The 23,235-nt window shown below is 45.5% G+C and overlaps 1 protein-coding gene across 1 annotated transcript in view; it reads left to right on the top strand.

Moving 5' to 3' along the window:
* LOC132827685 (tripartite motif-containing protein 16-like) overlaps window positions 1–23,235 on the top strand; it is a 37,070-nt gene that overhangs the window by 3,418 nt on the left and 10,417 nt on the right. Inside the window, exons 2-4 of the mRNA XM_060844343.1 lie at window positions 17,502–17,597; window positions 17,686–17,919; window positions 22,105–22,270. Coding sequence (XP_060700326.1) covers window positions 17,502–17,597; window positions 17,686–17,919; window positions 22,105–22,270 — 496 coding nt within the window. The remainder of the gene's footprint in view (window positions 1–17,501; window positions 17,598–17,685; window positions 17,920–22,104; window positions 22,271–23,235) is intronic.

The raw sequence follows: 23,235 nt of genomic DNA, 5'->3' as shown, positions 1-23,235 counted from the left end.
TGACGTCCCAACTCCTACACTCTATGCTATGACAAATGAAGGCAAGCATGCAAACACATTCTTCACCACCCTGTCTACCTGCAACTCCATTTTAAAGGAAATATGTGCCTTCACCCCCAGGTCTCTTTGTTCAACAACACTCCCTAGGGCCCTACCATTAACTGAATAAGTCCTGCCCTGGTTTGCCTTTCTAAAATGCAACATGTCTCATTTATCTAAATTGACCTCCATCTGCCAATCCTCAGCCCATTAGCCCATCAGGTCAAGATCCTATTGTACTCTGCGATAATCTTCTTCAGTGTCCACTACACCTCCAATTATGGTGTCAATTGCAACTAACTAGATCTCCTATGGTCACAGAAATGTGAGGGTGCATACATGAGGATCAATGGTCAGCCCAACATCGTGGGCTGAAGGGCCTGTTCTGTGCTGTACTGTGCTATGTTCTATGTTCTATATTCACATCAGAATTATTTATATAAATAACAAAAAGCAGTGGACCCAGTAATAATCTTGTGACACACCACTGGTCACAGGCCTCCAGTCTGAAAGGCAACCCTCCATCATTACCGTCTACCTCCTACCTTCAAGACAATTTTGTATCCAATTTACTAGCTCTCCCAGATCCCGTGTGATGTAGGCTTACTAGCCAGCCTACCATGCGGACTCTTGTTCAATACTTTGCTGAAGGCCATGTAAACAATGTCTACTACTCTGTCTTCATCGATCGTCTTTGTCACCTCTTCAAAATACTCAATCAAGTTAGCGTGATATGATTTCCCATGCACAAAGCCATGTTGACTATCCACAATCAGAACTTATCTTCCCAAATACATGTAAATCTTCTCCCTCAGAATCCCCTCCAACAACTTGCCCATCACTGATGTCAGGCTCAATGGTTTATAATTTCCTGGCTTTCCCCTAATGGCTTTTCTTAAACATTAGCCAACCTCTAGTCTTCTCACCTGTGACTATTGATGTTACAAATATCTCGCAAGGGGGCCAGCAATCTCATCCCTAGCTTCTCATAAAGAGCTCGAAAACATCTGATCAGGTCTCATGGGTTTATCTACCTTTAGGCATTTTAAGATGTCAGTACCTCCTTCTGTAATATGAACTCTTTTCAAAACACCACTATTTATTTCCCCAAGTTCTCTAGCTTCCATGTCCTTCTCCACGGTAAATACTGACACAAAATATTCATTTAGTATTTCTCTCATTTTATTTGGGTCCACACATGATTGGCCAGTTTGATCTTTAAGGAGCCGTATTCTCTTCCTAGTTACTCTTTTCTCCTTACTGTAGTTTTGGATTCTCCTTAACCCTATTTACCAAAGCTATTTCATGTCCCCTTTTTGCCCTCCTGATTTCCCTCTAAGTTATATTCCTACTGCCCTTATACTCTTCTAGGGTTCCATTCAATTCCAGCTGTCTATATCTGAAATATGCTTCCTTCTTCATCTTGAGCAGAGCATCAATTTCTTCAGTCATCCAGCATTCCCTACACCTATCAGCTTCCCCTTCACTGAACTCTCGTTATCTCATCCTTGAAGGCCTCCCACTTCCCAACCATCCCTTTACCTGCGAATGGCCTTCCCCAATCAAGTTTTGAAGGTTCTTGCCTAATACCATCAAAATTAGCCCCCTTCCTCCAATATAGAACTTTAACTTTTTGATCAGTTCTATCCTTTCCCATTACTATTTGAAAACTAATAGAATTATGATCGCTGGCCCCACTGACACTTCAGTCACCTGCTCTCCCTTATTTCCCAAGAGTGGGTCAAGTTTTACACCTTCGCTAGTAGGTACATCCACATATTGAATAAGGAAGTTTCCTTGTACAAATGTAACAAATTCCTCTCCATCCAAGCCTTTAAAGCTATGGCAGTCCCAGTCTATGTATGGAAAGTTAAAATCCCTACCAATACAACCCTATTATTCTTACAGATATCTGAGATCTCCTTACAAATTTGCTTCTCAATTTCATGCTGACTATTGAGGTGCACGTAGTACAATACCAATAAGGTGATCATCTGTTTCTCATTTTTAAATTCCACCCACATAACCTCAGTGGATGATCTCTGAGGAATATCCTCCCTAAGTACAACCATAAGGCTCTCACCAGTAGACAGGCAGGAGGCTGAAAGAACACAGCAAGCCAGACAGCATCAGGAGGTGGTGAAGTCGACATTTTGGGTGTAACCCTTCTTCAGGACATGGCCATCCTTGGCCTCCTCCACTGCCAAAATGAACCAAACCACAAACTGGAGGAACAACGCCTCATCTTCCGCCTGGGCAGGCTACAGCCTGGAGTGAAAAAAATGCCTGGCTTGTTGTGTTCTTCCAACCTCCCGCCTGTCTATTTTGGATTCCAGAATCTGCAGGGTTTTTTTGTCTATAACCAAGTAATGTTCTCCCCAACCAAAAAACACTACTCCCTGAAATACCTCTGCAGAAGCCAGTGTTCCATCACCAATCAGCCTTTATTTCCACGTGGAGAGTCCTTAGAACATAGTACAATATAACGCAGAACAGGCCCTTCAGCCCTTGATGTTGCGCCGAGCTGTGAACTAAAACCGACCTTGACACCAATGCAGCTCCCTCAGGGCCAGCGCTCAGAGTGAACAGGATGTCTAACACACTTGTTTTTATCTGTCAGCCAGGGCTTCCTGACTGGATTAGAGTAACAACCCCAATCAGGGAACTCATATTCTATGGATTGCTCTTTCTGCCAGACCATTGGATGATGTATGGTATGGAGCTGTCCTTACGTGACAAATGCCATTCGACTTTAGGATGCACTCAAGTTCTCTGCTGGTAAACAATGGCCTGTTTTCTGGAATCCAACATTTCCAGGAATCCATTGTTACGACACGGAGATGAACCCCTCAGCTAATTAAACCAAGTGGCCAGAAAAGCTCACCTCATCTCATAATCTGTTAAAATAGGAGTGTCAGAGAGCTCCCAACTTCCACTATTTAAAGAAAGAAAAATCATTCTTTAATTATACAAGTGGCCATTAAACAGCAAATATTAACAACTCTAATCCTTTTTTCTCTTAAATGTTTGTTATCTGCCTCCAACTCTATAACAATGCACGTCCCTATTAAAATTACATTATTTTAATTCTCAAAACCCTACAGCAGCTGTCATCTCAAAATGCTGGCTGCTTTATACCCCAAACATCAGATCGTCTCATTGATTAGATATTATCAAAAACAATAAATTCAAAGTTGATTGGGTTTTAGTATCCTGGGGCATAATTTAAACTGATTGGTTAGATTTGAATAGTGGTCAGAACAATTGAGTTTACAGCCAACTGTTACATATTTTCAGTTCTCCAGTACATTCTGAAACTGCTAGTCAGTCACATGACAAGTATCTGCAAGCTCTTAGTGCAAATCAGCTTTCACTCTCTCTTAAAGGTATAGTATATGCCTTCAACTTCATAACACCATGTATTGCAAAAGATTGGTGCTGCTTTTCTACTGTCATCCCCTCATTTGACAAATGAACTCTCAGCATTGGGTGTCCCACAATGATTAAGAACATTGAGCCAACGAAGGGACCTGCACAGTTTTTTTAGATTAGATTACTTACAGTGTGGAAACAGGCCCTTCGGCCCAACAAGTCCACACCGACACGCCGAAGTGCAACCCACCTATACCCCTACATTTACCCCTTACCTAACACTACGGGCAATTTAGCATGGCCAATTCACCTGACCCGCACATCTTTGGACTGTGGGAGGAAACCGGAGCACCCGGAGGAAACCCACGCAGACACGGGGAGAACGTGCAAACTCCACACAGTCAGTCGCCTGAGGCGGGAATTGAACCCAGGTCCCTGGCGCTGTGAGGCAGCAGTGCTAACCACTGTGCCATCGTGCCGCCCAACATGATGTGTAACCGAGTCCAGGGTTTACTTGACCAAACCTTTGAATGTGGGGGAACTGTTGGTGGTACTTTTTGACCTTACTGGCACTCTGAGCTCAGCCCCACCGATGCGTCTATGTCTGCATCCAATCCTGGCCACCAGACATAGCCTGTCACCAATATCTTGACTTTGAAATCCCTGGATGACCCTGGTGGTGTACAGCCAGTATCTGGCAGTGACCTTTGCTCGGGACAATCACTCTTGCTCTCCATAATAATATGCCATCCTCTATGGTGATCTGGTCTCTCCGGGTCCACAAAGGTTTCAGTTCTGGTTGTGACCGCCCTTTGGTTTCCTCCATCACCAAGACTGGATCTTTCTGCTTCCATTGTCTGATATTGTCAGCTGTGACTGGAAGTGTGTCCAGAAAATTTAAAACCATTATGGACTCTTCCAGTGGCAGTACCGCCAGCGGTGTATCTGCCCATGGGAGGCAGCTCAATGCATCCACATTTGCTACTTGGCCTCCCAGACAGTGTTCCAACTTGTAATTATATGCACTTAGTATTAGAGCCCACTGTTGAATTTGGCCTGAAGCTATGGGCAGCACTGCCTTGTCATCTTTAAGTAGAGGCTTGTAACCCATTATTATTATAAATTTACGTCCATAAAGGTACTGGTGGAACTTCCTAGCTCCAAATATGACCACCAAACCTTCCTTCTCTATCTGGATGTATTTACACTCTGTATTAACCAAGGTTCTGGATGTATATAATATTGGGCGTTCCTCTCCATTAGGTCACCTATGAGCCAATTGCCATATGGTGAGGAATTACATGTCGATATCATATCTTGCCTGGGAACATAATTTGCCAACACCTGAGAGGAAGATAGCTGTTTCTTCACTTCCCTGATAGCTATGGCTTGCCTGTACAACCATTTCCAAAGCTGACTGTTTTTGTCAGAGTTGTTGCAAAGGTGCTAGCATGGAGACCAGGTTATGGATGAACTTTATGTAATAATTCACCAATCCAAGGAAAGACGTAAGCTTTAGTACAGACATGGAGGCTAGGGCACTTTTGATCACCCTCACTTTATCTTTCAATGGTTGTAACCTGGTCTTGTCAACTCCGTAGCTCAACTAGGTCACTTGGGGTGCCTGGAATACACACGTTTTCCTTCTAAGGATACACCCGCCTGGGAGAAGTGTCTAAGGGCCATGTCCAAATTGTCTAAGTGCTCCTTATTGGTCTTCCCTGTTATTAGCGCATTATCTGGATAAATGGCGACCTGGGTAGATCTTGTAAAATGTTCTCAATCGTCCGCTGAAAAGTTGCACAGGTTGACAATACCCCAAATGACAGTCTCGTATATTGGTGCAAACCTTCATGGGTATTAATTGTAGCATACTCTGGGAATGCTCATCTAACTGCAGTTGCCAGTACACATGGCTCATGCCCAGTTTTGTGATGGACGGCCACCCTGCCAGCTTTGTATATAAGTCCTCTGTGTGAGGGATTGCGTATCTGTCCAAGCGATGCTTGTTTGTTTAAAATCCCCACAAAGGCAAACCGACCTGCTGGGGTTCACGATCGGATGCCCGATGCTGCCCATTCCACAAACTGGACTGCTTTGATGATTCCTTCACATTCCACCCTTCTGGCCTCTGCCTCTACATTTGCCCATAATGCAAAGGGCATTGGCAGGTCCTGCAGAATCATGGAACTGCTTCCTTGTCGACCTACAAGGTGGTCTTGGCTCTTCGATAGTCAGTAGACCTTCCTGAAAAGCTTCTAGGTATTTAATTAGGATTTCACTCAGGCGGCCATTTTCTAATTGAAAAATGTTGAGTCAATCAAGGTGAATCTTTCTCAAACAATTTCGCCCCATTAGGCTTTGACCCAAGCCCTTTATTACAATCAGTGGTAACTGAACCAGCTCCTTCTCATAAGAGACCGGAACCAAAGTTGTATCCTTAACCTCTAAAGGTTCCCCAGTATGGGTTTTCAGTCTAGCTGAGATCTTGCTCAAACATAAGGGTTGGAGTCCAGAACAAGTCTTGTTAAAGACTAGCTCCATAATCACTGATACAGCTGTGCCAGTATTGACCTCCATTAGAATTTGGTGACCATCTAACCAGACATTTATTTTGATTAGTTCTGATCTGGATTTTGCTAAGCAATTGAACTATTCCAAACCAGATTAGGTGGACTTTCCAGGGTGTGCACTCTCCTGGAGACTGGCCCTGAGTTCTCTTACTCCATTCAGGTCTTGTGATACTCTTTTGCTGTCTTAAGCCTGCATACCAGCAGCAACCACAACATCTTACTGGCCCGGATCCTGAAGAAAATGTGAACTGTTTGGCCGAGGCTTGGCTTTGTTGTGGGCTTTTGCTGTGGGCTGACCGAGAGTCCTTTTGTGCTGAATATGTCCTGAGTGAGGCCATGCAATTGTCTTCACCCAAGCTCAGTCAGACTGGTGAGGGTGTCTGCTTCAATCGGAATATCCTGCAACTCATATGCTCCAATTGCCACATTTTCCAATTATAACACGAGTTGTAGGGCCTGTTTGAAGTCCTGTTGGGTTTTAGCTAGAAGGCGCTTTTGCATGGTTCTATCATTAGTCCAATATGCCTAACAGTCTCTCAGCATCTCATTATGAATTAAAACAAAGTCACAGGCCTCTCTGTCAGTCATCTTAACCTAATCAAAAATCCCAATATGGATTCCCTGGTTCTTGAATTGCCAAGTACTGTAAAACCAACAGTGTCTCAGAATTACAGGAGACTTGGAGTCATAATATTCCTTAACTAAATCCATCAGCTCTTGAAAGATTCTAGTATCTGGTACCTCAGAAAATGTTAGCCTCCTGATAAGTGAAAAGGCTGCAGGTTCACAACTGTGGGCAGAATTACTTGGTATTTTTCACCTGCCTCAAATGTCGTTTGCCTGAACAAAATATCACATCCTTTCCATATACTGGGCCCAGTCCTCAACAGCAAGGTTAAATGAGTCAAACTTTCCAAATAACGGCATGATGCCAGAAATGCTTACCCCCAACTCAAAGATGACTGTTGCTAGTGGATTTCTTCAGGAGTGTGTTTTTCCCTTGTTACCACTTAAGTAACTTCAGAAAGGCTAGTATCCTGTAACCAAGTCACCCTTTATTTATACATGGAGAATCCTTGACACTGAGCCAGCTCTCAGAGTAAACAGAACCCCCGACCCTCCTGTTTATATCTGTCAGCCAGGGCTCCCTGATCAGACCAGGTTAACAATGCCAATCAGAGAACTCATATTCCATAAGATCCACTTCACTGACCTCAATCCAATGATGCCACTCCCCCTCCTCTCTTGTCCCCCTTTCTATCTTTCCAATAGCATCTAAAACCTGAAATATTAAGCTGCCAGTTCTGTCCATCCCTGAGCCATGTCTTGGTAATTGCTATGACATCCCAATCCCATCTTCTCAACCATGGCCCAGGTTCATCAGCTTTACCTGTTAAGCCTCTTGCATTGAAGTAAGTACAGTTTAATTGATCAATCTTACCTAGTTCCCTTCTTAGCTCTTGTCTGCCTTGACTATTTGACTTGTTCCCCTTATCTACTATACCAGCCTCAGACTTATCTCTTTTCTCACTATTGGTTTGGGACTCCAACCGCCCCCTCCCCCGCTCCATACTACTGGTTTAAATGTTAATACTTGCCCCTTGCACCAGCTCCTCAACCACTTATTTATCTGCTCTATCCTGTTATTCCTATCCACCTCAGCACATGGCACCTGAAGTAATCCAGATATGACTACCCCGAAGACCCGCCATTTAACTTCCTGCCTAAATTCCTTTATTCTGTCTGCAGAATCTCATCCCTTTCCCTACCTATGTTGTTTGAAACAACATGCACAATGACCTCCTGCTAGTCCCTCTACTATTTCAGAATATCCTGTACCCTCTCCGAGATGTTCTTGACCCTGACACCAGGGAGGCAGCACACCACCCTGATGTCTCACTGATGGCTGCAGAAATGTCTGTTCATGCCTCAGACTAGAATGTCCCCTATTACAATTGGTCGCTTGGAACCTGTGCACGGTGGCACAGTGGTTAGCACTGCTGCCTCACAGCACCAGAGACCCTAGTTCCATTCCCACCTCGGGCAACTGTCTATGTGGAGTTTGCACATTCTCCCCGTGCCTGTGTGGGTTTCCTCTAGGTGCTTCAGTTTCCTCTCACAGTCCAAAAATGTGCAGGTTAGGTGAACTGGCCATGTTAAATTGCTGTAGTGTTAGGTGAAGGGGTAAATGTAGGCGAATGGTCTGGGTGGGTTGCTCTTCGGAGGGTTGGTGTGGACATGTTGGGCCGAAGGGCCTGTTTCCACTGTAAGTAATCTAATCTCTCATAACAGTAGAGCCAGTCACGGGACCAGAAACCTGGCTGTCAGTGCTGTCCTCCCCTGAGAGGCCATTTCCCCCTCCTACAGTTTCCAAAATGATATACCTGTGTGAGACAGGGATAGCCAATCCAAGCTGTCAACCATCTACTTAACTGTATATGAGGTGTCTCCACCTTCTTGAAATTGCCATCAATCACACCCCATAGTTCCTGTAAACCCCTGATTGCCTGTAACTCCCACTCCAACCAATCCATGCAGTCCCATAGGATGCACAACCAAACATGCAGACATGGTCTCCAGGGACTTTCCAATTCTGCCTGATCTCCCACTTCTGACAAGAAGTGGACATCACCAAACTAAAAGCAATTTCTGTCCCTTTAACAATCTACAGACCCAAAAATTATCTTAAAACAAACACAAAACACTTTGCTCAAAAATGCTGTATTGGCACAGTCTTACAGCTCAAAAATACTGCTCTGGAAAAATGTAATACCAATCCTTAACATTAAACATCAATCAAGAGACGGATCATAGTATGAACATAAGAAAAAAATGCCCCCACCTTAGTCACTTTTATGGATTCGCAAACAAAAATTAAAATTGAGAAGTTTTGTAAGTCTTAAAATTAAACACTTAGACTATCATTTGACTTTCAAGTAAAGAATCAATACCATTATTTCACCAATTCTTGTATACATTCATGTTGAAGAAAAGAAAAATATTCTAATGTCCACATTCCATGAAGGGATAAATTGTTAAAAATAATTTTTTGATAAGTATCAAATAATAATGTTACCATGAATAGAGGAAATGCAAACTAACAGGAAACAGAGAGCATGTTAAGTGGATCATTTCAGATTCTCAAACTCTAACTATGAAAATTGATCAAACATATGGTGCTCTTGGAGGGACTGTTATTTTGGAGGAGTACAAAACTTCATTTCCTGAATTAGTGAGTTCCATATTAGTGAGAACGCATTTGGAAGAGCAGAGAGTTGAAACTGTAAAATTAGCAGCAGAGATGGCCAATGATAATGAGTTGGTTCATAAATCACAATTTGACATCTGACTTCAGTTTCATTCTGTAAGGGAGAGAAATTGTGGAAAAGATAAATCCTCAGGCAGTAAAGGAAAGGGAGAGCTCAATGATGATAGTGAAGACAGGTTAAAAGGAAACCCATGAAGGAGGAAGAGCAGTTCAAAACCTGAGGTATTTTCACTGTAATAAAGTAAGAAACATGAAGTCACAGGCTTAGAGGGAGCACTGCGAGGAGCGCTGTGGGAGAAAAGGGTAAGTCAGTGGATTTTGTTAAAATGGTAAAGGAAAGCACTGTCGAAGGAAAAGAGCTAGAAAAGAATGTACAGTCTGGTCAGTGGTTTGGTTGGTAATAAAATGCCAGACATCTTTGAAGAATTTACTTGTGTGGGTAAGGTTTACTCGTGTGTGCCAGGGGGAGCAGGTAAAGAGAGGTATGGGAGCAAGTGATGGTGAGAGATGAGGAATGTGTCATTCAGATGGGGTATTGCCAGAAGAGGCAGTAATCTATGGAATTCATGCTGACAAGACAGTGCTCTAGTACATAAAGTGAGGTTGGAGAGTCTGGTAAAAAATAGTGAAGTGGTGTGAGGAGAAATACAGTTTATCCTCAATCATGATATAGCTGGATCACAGATGGGAGTGATTGTGGTTGACAAGCCAGTGGAAAATCAGACAACTGAGGTGATATAGGAAGCATATCCTGGGGTTTTTCCTGACTGTGTGGTGACAAGGTCACAAAGCCACACTTGAAACAGAAGGAGGAATCAAGGAGAAAGGATAAGGAAGTTATTATCAGAGACCATGTTTGATCAAATGGTTGAGAACAAAAATTGTGAACAGTTGGAGGACAAAGTGGATATTTTTAGTTCAGAGATGTTTGCTGAAATACAGTGTAAATATGGAAAGATAAAGTAGTTGTATCAAAAAGCGAACACAGAAGACGAATCTGAGTGCATCCCAATATGTTATTAACTTAAACGTGACATCTTGATGAGGAAATGCAGACCATCACATATTCAGGCAAATGAGAAATGGGCAGAAGTTCATCACGTTGTATTACTGGTGGGTTATGGAAAGGGAGTGTTATGGGTAGCACATAAACTACCAGAAGGAGATCATTTGGGAGTAAGGAAAACTCAAGCCAAAATACAAAAACATTTTTATTGGCCTCGATTGCATAAGGATGTGGTTGAATTTTGCTGAACATATGACACGTGTCAGGTAATGGGAAAAGCACAGGCAGTGATAAAACCAACACCCTTAATACTCATTCCTGCATTTAAAGAACCTTTTACAAATGTAATTAGGAATTCAAAGGGAATGCTGATCTTTATTGTAAGGGGTACGGAATACAAAAGTAGTCTTGTTCCAACTGTAATGGGTCTTCATGATACCACATCTGGAGAATTGTGCACAATTTTGCTCTCCTTATGTAAGGAAGAACATGTTTACATTGGAACCTGCTCAGAGAAGGTTTACAAGGCTCCTGGGGTAGAAGGTTTGTCTGATGGAGAAAGTATGAGCAGCTTGGGTCTTCACTCATTGAAATTTAGAAGAGTGACAGGAAATGTCACAAAACTAAATACGATTTTGAGAGCGGAGCAAATTACTACATCTGCTGGAATCTGGACTGAAATCAACAAATGCTGGAGATCACAGCGGGTCAGGCAGCCTCCGTGAAGAGACAGCAAGCTAATGTTTTGAGTTTAGATGATTTTTCATCAATGCTGATGAAGAGACATCTAGACTTGAACCAATAGCTTTCTGTCTCTTCACGAATGTTGCCTGACCCGCTGTGATCCCCAAGATTTTGAGAGAGCTTGACAGGATTGATGCTCGGGAGGATGTTTATTCTCTTTGGGGACTCCAGATCCGTGGGGAACAGTTTTGAAATCAGGAATCTCCGATTTAAGACGGTGATAAGGAGAATTGTCTTCTCCAATAGAATTTAAATTTGGAAGTATCGTCCCAGAGAGCAGTGGAGACTGTGTTATTGAGCATTTGTAAGGCATTTGTAACTCCTTTAAACAAGGGGGTTGAAGGGTTATTGGGGGTAGATGGGAATGTGGAGTGCGAAACACAAACAGACCAACCATGGACTTATTGAATGGCGGGGTGAACTGAATGGCTACACAACCCCACGTTCAGATCCATGTTTGTATACTTTGGTTCTTAAAAAGGATGAGGGAGGAAGGTAAAGATGCTGTCTGGTTTAAAAAGGGCAAGGGAGGAAGCTTAAGAGGCTGTATAGTTTAAAAAGGGTGAGGGAGGAAGGTAAAGAGGCTGTATGGTTTAAAAAGGATGAGGGAGGAAGGTAAAGAGGCTGTAAGGTTTGGAGGCTGCTCCAGTGCATCATATGGAAAGAGCTGAAGACATGGTTCCAATAGACGGCTGAAGAAATGGGGGAAGGGACCAGAGTCCGGGAATCTCCAAAGAATTCTAAAGTGATTGCAGATTGGGAGACAGTTACAGAGAGAGGGTTGGAAAGGAAGACGTTATGAAGAGATTTAAACCCAAAAAACAAAGGATTTAAGTTGGAAGTGCCAAATTTAATTTGGAAATGGTGGAGGAACCTTGATCCAGTGTATCATGACCCACAGAGTGGTTGACTAACAGGAAGAACTGAGAAATAGGGTTTTAGGTTACAAAGGGTGCAAGGTGAGAGGCTGGCCAAGAGTGTGTTTAAATAGATGAGTCTATAGTGATAATGTCACTGGACTAGTAATCTAGAATCAAGACTGTGTTGCTGGGAAAGCACAGCAGCTCAGGTAGCGTCCAAAGAGCAGGAAAATCGACGTATCTGGCATTAGCCCTTCATCAGGAATCAGCTTATACCCAAAACATCGACTCTCCTGCTCCTTGGATGCTGTCTGACCTGCTGTGCTTTCCAGGCACCACAGTCTCGATTCTAGATTACTAGTCCAGTGACACTCTTGACTCTGATCTCCAGCATCTGCAGTCCTCACTTTCTCCAAGTAATCTTGAATGTCAGGCTAATGTTCTCAGGATATAGGCTCAAATCCCACCATGGTAAATTGTGAAAGGTTTGAATCTGTAAAATACCGGAATGAAAAGCTGTCCTGAAATATTGCTTGTAATTCTGGTCTCCATCCTATAAGGAGGATGTTGTGAAACTTGAAAGGGTTCAGAAAAGATTTACAAGGATGTTGCGAGATTTGGAGGTTTTGAGCTATAGGGAGAGGTTGAATAGGCTGGGTCTGTTTTCTTTGGAGCATCGGAGGCTGAGGGGTGACCTAATAGAAGTTTATTAAATCATGAGGAACATGGATATGATAAATGGAGAAAGTCTTTTCCCTGGGGTGGGCGAGTCCAGAACTAGAGGTTTAGGATGAGTGAGGAAAGATATAAAAGGGACCTAAGGGGCAACTTTATCACGCACTTTATTACATGTATAGAATGAGCTGCCGGAGGAAGTGGTGGAGGCTGGTACAATTGCAACTTTTAAAAGGCACCTGGATGGGTATCTGAATAGGAAGGGTTTAGAGGGAAATGTGCCAAATGCTGGCAAGTGGGACTAGACTTAATTAGAATATCAGTGTCAAGGGTCTGTTTCTGTACTGTACATCTCTATGACTCTATAAACCCTTGTCTGACCCACATGTGACTATAGACCTGCAACAATGTGGGGCTGACCCTTCATTGTCCCCTGGGTAATTGGATATGATCAATAAGTGCTGTCTTACTCAGTGGCACCCCACGTCTCATCATCGAAAAAAGACATAAAGATAAACTGCAGCAGATTATATTGAGGCCATTTGAGTGAGGGAAAATGATGTGACTATTATAGCTTTGGGAAACAGCTCAGTTTTGCAGCATTGTGATTCATTGGTTTTGATGGTCATGTTATTTTATGGATGAATATTTATTTTACATTGGGAGATGCGAGACAGGTAATTAATACTGGTGATGTTGAACTCCACAGGTTTAAAACCTTCAGTGAAAAATAAAACTCTTTTCACATCCGCGTTAAAACGAGACCTTTTATTTCCAAACAGTGTTGCCGGGTTCCATTTTCTCCCACACCTTCTCCCAAAATCCATGCGGTGATGATCTGTGGGGATCTTGCAGCATGAATGTGGCTGGAGGGTGAGAGATTAAGCTCTGACGGCGTTCCTGGAGTAAGCCCTTAGACACACACCCACACCCTGCTGACCCCATCACAGTGTCCCCATGCCCCACCCCTATCGCCCTGACCCAGGTACAGTGTCCTCACCCCCTACCCTGATCCAGGCACACTGTCCTCACCCCTTACCCCTGACCCGGGCACAGTGTCCCCACCCGCTACCACCGACCCAGGCATATTGTCCCCACCCCATCTCCTGGCCCTGGCACTGTGCCCCCAGCCCCTACCCTCGACCCAGGCACAGTGCCCCCAACCCCATCCCCCGACCCGGGCACATTGTCCTCATCCCTCCAACCCCTGAACTGGGCACATTGTCTTCACCCTCTCTCCCGACCCAGGCACAGTGTCTCCATCCCTAACCCCTGACCTGGCACATTGTGCCCATCCCCTGACCAAGGCACAGTGTCCTCACTCTCTCCCCCAACCCAGGCCACAGTGTCCCCAGCCCCTGACCCGGGCACATTGTCTTCAACACCTACCCTTGACCTGGACACAGTGTCCTCACCCTCTCCCCTGACCCAGGCACCTTGTCCTCCCCTGACCCGAGCACAGTGTCCTCACCCTCTCCCCTGACCCAGGCATCTTGTTCTCACCCTCTCCCCCGACCCGTCACAGTGTCCCCACCTCCTACCTACTGACCAGGTACGTTGTCCCCAGGCCCTGACCTGAGCTCTGTGTCCGCACCCCCAACCTCAGCACAGTCTCCTCGCCCCCACCCTCCTGAGTCTGACCCAGGTCCAGTGTCCGCACCCCCTGACCACAGCAACGTCCCCACCCTGGCTCCCCCTCCCCAATCTGAGCACAGCGAGGTCTCTGGAAACCGGAACCTTGATGAATGGATCCCCATGTATGCCCCCACTGACCTGGGCCCATTGTGGCTGTGTTCCAATCCAACGCAAGACGTGGGGGTGGGGGGGGGGGAGGTGTGGGGGGTGGTGATGGTGCGTGTTTAGGGAGACTATGGAGGTACTGAGGCCTGGGAAACAGAGAGTGTGAGAGAAACTGTGATCCATATTGAATCGAGCATAAGAGGTACAGTTAGTAAGTTTGCAGATGAAACCAAAATTGGAGGTGTAGTGGATAGCGAAGATTATAAGATTATCTCAGATTATAACAGGATCTTGACCAGATGGGCCAATAGTCTGAGAAGTGGCAGATGGAGTTTAATTTAGATAAATGCAAGATGCTGCATTTTGGGAAAGCATATCTTAGCAGGACTTATACACTTAATGGTAAGGTCCTAGGGAAGTGTTGCTTAATAAAGAGACCTTGGAGTGCAGGTTCATTGCTCCTTGAAATTGGAGTCGCAGTTAGATAGGATAGTGAAGAAGATGTTTGGTATGCTTTCCTTTATTGGTCAGAGTATTGAGTACAGGAGTTGGGAGGTCATGTTGCAGCTGTACAGGACATTGGTTAGGCCACTGTTGGAATATTACGTGCAATTCTGGTCTCCTTCCTATCAGAAAGATGTTGTGTAACTTGAAAGAGTTCAGAAAGGATTTACAAAGATGTTGAAAATGTGTTGCTGGTTAAAGCACATCAGGTCAGGCAGCATCCAAGGAACAGGAAATTCAACGTTTCAGGCAAAAGCTCTTCATCAGGAATGAGAAAAGTGTGTCCAGCAGGCTAAGATAAAAGGTAGGGAGGAGGGACTTGGGGGAGGGGCGGTGGCAATGTGATAGGTGGAAGGAGGTCAAGGTGAGGGTGATAGGCCGGAGTGGGGTGGGGGCGGAGAGGTCAGGAAGAAAATTGCGGGTTAGGGGGACGGTGCTGAGTTCGAGGGAATCGCCTGAGACAAGGTGGGGGGAGGGGAAATGAGGAAACTGGAAAAATCTGAGTTCATCCCTTGTGGTTGGAGGGTTCCCAGGCGGAAGATGAGAGAGGTAAGGGAGGAGGTGTGGGTGCAAGTTTTGCATTTCCTGCGGTTGCAGGGGAAGGTGCCGGGAGTGGAGGTTGGGTTGGTGGGGGGTGTGGACCTGACGAGGGAGTCACGAAGGGAGTGGTCTTTGCGGAATGCTGATAGGGGAGGGGAGGGAAATATATCCCTGGTGGTGGGGTCCGTTTGGAGGTGGCGGAAATGATGGCGGATGATACGCTGTATATGGAGGTTGGTGGGGTGGTAGGTGAGAACCAGTGGGGTTCTGTCCTGGTGGCGGTTGGAGGGGCGGGGCTCAAGGGCGGAGGAGGGGGAAGTGGAGGAGATGCAGTGGAGGGCATCGTCGATCACGTCTGGGGGGAATCTGCGGTCTTTGAAGAAGGAGGCCATCTGGGCTGTACGGTATTGGAACTGGTCCTCCTGGGAGCAGATGCGGCGGAGACGAAGGAATTGGGAATATGGGATGGACGAAGGAATTGGGAATATGGGATCGCCCCTCCCCCAAGTCCCTCCCCCCACGTTTTATCTTAGCCTGCTGGCGATTCCCTCGAACTCAGCACCGCCCCCCCAACCTGCAATTTTCTTCCTGACCTCTCCGCCTCCACCCCACTCCGGCCTATCAACCTCACCTTGACCTCCTTCCACCTATCACATCTCCATCGCCCCTCCTCCAAGTCCCTCCTCTCTACCTTTCATCTTAGCCTGCTGGAACCAACCTCCGTATACAGCGTATCATCCGCCATCATTTCCGCCACCTCCAAACGGACCCCACCACCAGGGATATATTTCCCTCCCCTCCCCTATCAGCGTTCCGCAAAGACAACTCCCTTCGTGACTCCCTCGTCAGGTCCACACCCCCCACCAACCCAACCTCCACCCCCGGCACCTTCCCCTGCAACCGCAGGAAATGCAAAACTTGCACCCACACCTCCTCCCTTACCTCTCTCCAAGGCCCCAAGGGATCCTTCCATATCCGCCACAAATTCACCTGCACCTCCACACACATCATCTATTGCATCCGCTGCACCCGATGTGGCCTCTTCTATATTGGGGAGACGGGCAGCTTATTTGCGGAACCCTTCAGGGAACACCCCTGGGACGCCCGGACCAACCAACCCAACCACCCCGTGGCTCAACACTTTAACTCTCCCTCCCACTCCACCAAGGACATGTAAGTCCTTGGACTCCTCCATCGCCAGAACATAACAACACGACGGTTGGAGGAAGAGCGCCTCATCTTCCGCCTGGGAACCCTCCAACCACAAGGGATGAACTCAGATTTCTCCAGTTTCCTCATTTCCCCTCCCCCCACCTTGTCTCAGGCGATTCCCTCGAACTCAGCACCACCCCCCTAACCCGCAATTTTCTTCCTGACCTCTCCGCCCCCACCCCACTCCGGCCTATCACCCTCACCTTGACCTCCTTCCACCTATCACATCGCCATCGTCCCTCCCCCAAGTCCCTCCTCCCTACCTTTTATCTTAGCCTGCTGGACACACTTTCCTCATTCCTGATGAAGAGCTTTTGCCCGAAATGTCCAATTTCCTGTTCCTTGGATGCTGCCTAACCTGCTGCGCTTTAACCAGCAACACATTTTCAGCTCTGATCTCCAGCATCTGCAGACCTCACTTTTTACAAGGATGTTGCCAGGTTTGGAGGATTTGAGCTATAGGGAGAGGCTGAACAGGCTGGGACAGTTTCCTCTGGAGCATTGGAGGCTGAGGGGTGACCTAATAGAGATTTACAATATCATGAGGGACATGGATCGGGTAAATCAATAAAATCTTTTCACTGGGGTGGAGGAGTCCAGAACTAGAGGGCATAGGTTTAAGGTGAGAGGGGAAAGACATAAAAGAGACCTAAGCGGCAACTTTTTTACGCAGTGGGTGGTACGTGTATGGAATGAGCTGCCAAAGGATGTGGTGGAGGTTGATGCAATTGCAACATTTAAAAAGCATCTGGATGGTTGTATGAATACGAAGGGTTTGGAGGGATATGGGCTGGGTGCTGGCAGGTGGGACTGGATTGGGTTGGGATATCTGGTCGGCGTGGACGAGTTGGACCGAAGGGTCCGTTTCCATGCTTTACATCTCTATGACTCTATGACATAGTACTGGACAGACCCTCACCATCTGTTCAACAATGGGCCTCACTGATCAGAATTCTTTGATTTTCCAGAAAGAACTCAATGAGCAACAGACTGAGGTGGACAAACAGCTGCTGGAGACTACGGAGGAGATTGGAAAGCTGCAGCAGAAAGCTGACTCCATTAAAGTAAGGGGAAGTGCTGAGTTTAAACAGAAAGCTGGTAGTTCTGTGAACACACAGAGTTACATAACCGTGACATTGCTTTTAATCTTAGGGTATGGTGCTGCAGGTCAAACATCACACCAGGACCAAGTGTACTGAGTTAGTGAAAACTATTGAGCGTGCACAGAAGGACGTTCTACGATATCTCGATGGTGAGGAGGAAGCTGTATTGAGCCGGGTGGAAGAATCCATGAAGCTACTGCGGATTACTCTTGCTGGGCTACAGGACAGTAAACAGCAACTCCAGACTGCCCTGGAAAGTGATGACAGCTTGTTTGTATTACAGGTAATGACCTCACGGGCCGGTGGAATAGGCATCGTATGTGCAACCAGCGTCCTAATGTGTGTTCAATCGCCAGAGAGTATCCAACACACCAAATCTTCACATTGAGTCACACGCTTATAACACCAAGAGCTAGGTTTCATTTCCACAGAGTTGAAAAGTTAGGGAGCTTGTATGAAACCCTGTATTCAGGCCTGGGTTAGACCAAACCTAGGCCTGGATATTCACTCCCAGGTTGGGTATAGAGGCAGACTAGGCAACAGGCTAATCTTGGGTTCCTACGCTATGCCCTAAGTTTAGAAGTAAAGAATAAATCACAAAACATCCCTCTGACTCTCACATTCACTGTGCCCAACCCATAGCCTTTCTCAAGTATGCCCAGGTCATGATATGCCCTCCCAACCAAATGCCATACCACCCATGCCACCCAATGTCCCTGCCCCGTATCCATGCCCCTTGTTTTAATGACAGTGCCAGTTCCTGCCTCCCATCTATCTCCCTTTGTGCTTACACTTGTCAACTCACCTTATATCCACCATGGGCACACCTTAGGCCCATTAAATAAAGTTCCATAAAATAAAATTCGCAGGCCTCAATAAATTGAAAAAATAGTGATTACCACCCACTACATATACATTCCTTATGACAATGAACAGTTCATTTAATGGACAATTCCTTGAAGCAAAAAGCACTGGAATTAGTAGTCCCACATCAAAGAGTCTGTAACCACTTGCACCCATCAGTCAAACTGTGAAAAGGCAGAAATAGCAACTGTGATCATGAATGTTTGTGAGATCAGTCACACAGAAGTAATTCGAACCATTAGGCTTTGTTAGCAGACAGGCTAAAACAGCAAGTAACGTTTTCTTCAAACACTCCAGAGATATCTTTCAAAGATACAGAAGGGCAGGTGCTTTTGATAGATCCTCTTGATGATTTTCCCAGGTCCCTTTGACATTACATTGCATGTGCTTCTGTTTGGAAGTTGATGTGGGCCCTCTATCCTGGTTTTTGCCTCACAGTATGAACAGCCACACAACTTACCGAAACTGCATCCAGCAACCTCCCTGCTCATTCCCCTAACCCGTCCGTGACATCCTGAAACCACCTACAGTCCTCTCACATTTTGCCAAACTCTTGTTTTCATGTTTTCTGCACGTTTTGACATGTGCTGCCTGAGTGCAGAACACTCCTGTACATAGAGAATAAATGAAATGCCCCCATCCAGTGAGTTACAAGCAGGAATTGAGTGTAATAAATATAATAAAGTAAGGTATCGCTGTCTCATCTTGGTGCTAAGCATTTGTACAATGCTGTAGTCCAAACTCCAGCACCAGAGCCCAGCTTGATGTAACATTTGATGGTGAGACAGGGTGAACTGGGTGACTGTGAGAGTGGGAGTGTCCAGATCTGACCTAGTCCCACTTTGCCAGCATTGTGATTTGATTTCATTTATTATTGTCACATGTACGCAGGTGCAGTGAAAGGTTTTGTTTTGTGTGCAGTACAAGCAGATTGTACCATATAAGGATCACAGAGTGATAGAACAGAGGGAGGTGTACAGAGTTACAGCTGCAAAGAAGCTGTGCAAAAAGCAAGATCAATATTAGATTTGAAGTTTGAGACATCCATTCAGAAGCCTGTTAACACTGGAGGAGGAGTTGTTCTTGGACACATTGGTACTTGTGTTTTAGCTTTTGTATCTTGGCCCATATCCCTCTAAATCCTTCCTATTAATGTACCCTTCCAGATGCTGTAATTATGCCAGCCTCCATCACTTCGTCTAGCAGCTCCTTCCATTCACGCACCACCTCTCAGGTCCCTTTTAAATCTTTCCCCTCACACCCTCTTGTTGTGGACTCCCTACCTCGGGGAAAAGACTTTGGCTATCCATGCCTATCTGGAAAAACAGCTTCTGTCTCTTTCTTTTTGACCTTTGCTCCCTCCAGGGCAAAGTTCAAGAAAGCTAACTCTAAGCTTTTCAAAAGAAAGATCATTGAGTTCATTCTCTTCAATTCAACTTTGGCTGCACAGAACTGTGTCTAGATAACATGGGGGAGTGTTTCACAATGGATATTTACAACACATTTCCAATGCCACTGTTTGGGCAGTAACTGGACGAGCAATCAGGCAACTTTTACCATGAGCAGCCAATTAACTACATCATACCCGCTGCTGAGGTAACGAGAGTGAAGAGGATTCTATTGATTCTTCCACCCTATCTCATTCAGTCTTCTCATTGGCCGCTATGGATTACTGGCATTAATTTTGGGTATGCTGTGCCCAACATTCCACCTTTACCAAGAAACATATTAATTGAAAACGCTGGAGAAATTCAGCAGGACTGGCAATGTATGTGGTGACAGAGTTAAAATTCACACAACATCAGGTTTATTTGGAAGCAATAGTTTTCAGAGCACTGCTCCTTCCTCAGATAGTTGTGGAGCAGGACCATAAGACACAGAATTTATACAAAATATTACAGTGTTACGCAACTGAAATGATATATTGAACAAACCGAGATTGTTATTAAGCCTTTCATCTTTTAGAATGGGTTGCAGGTTTCGGTTCCTTATTATGTAAATCCCAGATCCAGAAGTAGTGGAGGGGTGGGGGAGGGGTGCTGGTGTGTGGGGGAATGTAAGAGAAATGGAGAGTAGACATTAATTAATTAATTAATTCATGTCTCACATGCAGCAAGAATTGCTGTAAACTGAGGTGGAAAGGAACACAATTTTGGGTCTGTGATACAGAGTTGAAAATGACAGGAAGAAATTCATTTTGGAAGTTGTAACTAGCTAGAACTCATTGATGTGGTACATTTATAAACTTAATACAAATACACAACACCCAAACAGAAAAGAAAGTGGTGTTCCTCTGGCTTGGGTTGAGCTTCATTGGAACACTGCACAAGGCCCAGTCCAGAAATGTTACACTAAAGCAAGGTGGCTCATTGGAATGGCCAGCAACTGCAAGCTCAGGGTCAGGTGCAATGACTCACAAAGCAGTCACCCAGTCAGTGTTTGGTGTCGCCGACATAAAGGGGAGCACAGTGCGACACATTAACTGGCTATATGGAATTTGATTTGAGTAAAATGGCTGCCATGCTTGCCTGTACAACAGAGACTGCATTGACTGATTTACGGGATGGATTTGATGTCTTCCTGGGAGTGGGTTTGGAGGAAGGAGTGGGAATGCACAAAATGGGCAAACTTGCTGTCTCTCTCTTATTAAACCCAGGGGTTGGGATATCCTGCATGTCCAGAGGCTAATCAATGACCACACGAGGGGTTCAGCTCACTACACCTGGTACTGCACATGAGGGCACTGCAGCTGGTGTGAAAGAGCCACCACCGTGTGGACAAGCTGATGTACTCTCTGCCAGTCTGTGATGGGAATGGGGGTTAGGTCCATCCTGTTTGAATGCCTAATGAAGGGCTGAATGGTGGCAGGGAAAAACATGCCCCTGCCCTTTCAACCCAGCCTAGCCTGCACAGTGGGCTCAGGCAAGTACACCCCACTTCCTCTCCTGGCATTTGTGTCCTAGGCCTCCTGCAGTACCAGCAATGGGCACCACTGCTGGTGCTGCTGGTGGTGCTGATGAGCCACTGGCTTCTGACTGGCTCTATAAGCTGCATTCAGACTCAAGGAACTAAACCACCACCAGCACCTTTAAAATCCATTCCATCATAATGGCATGCTGGCTCAGCACTGTGTATGAGCTGCTGCTCATGGTCTCTCTCACCAACGTCTGAGTGTATGAAAATCCAGGGCCTACTTGGCCTAACACAGTCAAGGGAAAGCTCTTCCTGATCTAACTAGGAGAGTCAGGTCTATTTATTACATGATAACAGCTGGTTACTTGTTACTGACTTGATAAACTGTTACCAAGCTTTTGAGGAGGATTAGATTTTAGATGACACACCTTCGCAATCCTGAGCTGTCTGTGACCACAACTTTGTGTCATTGCTATGGTGGGTGGTAGATATGGCACTGTCAACATTCAGAACCGTGTTCAATACAACCTGACATATGTGAAATGTGTCAGATAGGTAACACGCAATAAAATGATATTGACGTTTCTTTTTATTCACTTGCTTCTAATGTTGGGATTTGCACACATTGATATAAGTTACAGGCTCACTGAGATTATTTACCCATCTGATGTGATAACTGTTATGGTTCCAGGAACATTGGAGGTTGAACAAACCCGTGCGCCCTGTTCCCATCTCGCATTGCGAAGCTGATGTCAACTTTAGCACCGTGGAAAATGCCATGACTGAGCTGTCCAATCACATCGCAGGACAGCTGCATAGCTGCTTCAACCCACATCTGGAAGGAGAAGTCTCCAAAGGTCAGTGGACACCAGAGTGAGGGGAGGTGGGATCCTTTCTCCTTGCCAACCAATTGTCTCTCCCACCAACCCTCTACACCTCACTCCATCTAGGACCCTCAGGTAGGCCCGGAGGGACAGGGGAGGTCAGTGAACTGTCAGTGGGGAGAGATGAAGGATCAGACCAGACAAGAAATAGACTGGGATGTCTGGCCAGGTGATCACTCCTATGTCTCAGTGGCCAAAGTCTGCACTTCCAGTGATCCGGGCCCAGCCTGCTCGGCTTTGGTCGGGTAAAAGAAAGATATAGGAGGAAAATGGTGTTAGGAAATAATCTGAAGATTATGTCCCTTGAGAGAGAGGAGAGAGGGATGTAAGCAAGGTGACCTCAGTAATGTCAGAGCCCAGACCTCATACTTAGAATTCCTAAATATCAGTGACAATGGGGGTTGGGGATAGAGGGGTTTCCATGATCTGCAGTACTATCTGTTATATTTACGGTAATACGTTTTTAAAATAATCTCATCACACACGGTCAGCTTTCTCCTCCTGCTCCTGCTCCTGACCTACTTCCCTCACATTAAAGATAGGATGGCAGGGCGGTGTCCACGGGGTTATGGATTGTGGAACAAGCTGTCCGTCTCTCTTGTGTCATGTGCCCTGAACGTCTACCTCCAGTCAGGATGATGCTGTCATTTATTTTATTCCTATTCACAAGGTGTTTCTGTGCACAGATAGACTCCCAAAATTGTCACTGGTCTCTATTAAAGTGCTTCGATACTCCACAAACAAAAAACATTTCAGACTTCCTAAAGTTATGACAAATACTCCAAAAATGTGAGCCTTTTCCTCCTCTTTGGTTTCTATGACCTCAGAGATAGGGTCAATGGCTCAATGTCTGTTCAGTCATGCCCTCACAATCTGCTGTCGATGCACTGATGGACTTTTAACCTTCAACAGGGCATTTGTTCCTGATGAGGTGATAC

This window comes from Hemiscyllium ocellatum, chromosome 25 (assembly GCF_020745735.1).
Source record: "Hemiscyllium ocellatum isolate sHemOce1 chromosome 25, sHemOce1.pat.X.cur, whole genome shotgun sequence".
Taxonomy (NCBI): Eukaryota; Metazoa; Chordata; class Chondrichthyes; order Orectolobiformes; family Hemiscylliidae; genus Hemiscyllium; species Hemiscyllium ocellatum.
The sequence above is the reverse complement of the archived record's forward strand: the minus strand, read 5'-3'. Positions and strand labels throughout refer to the sequence as shown.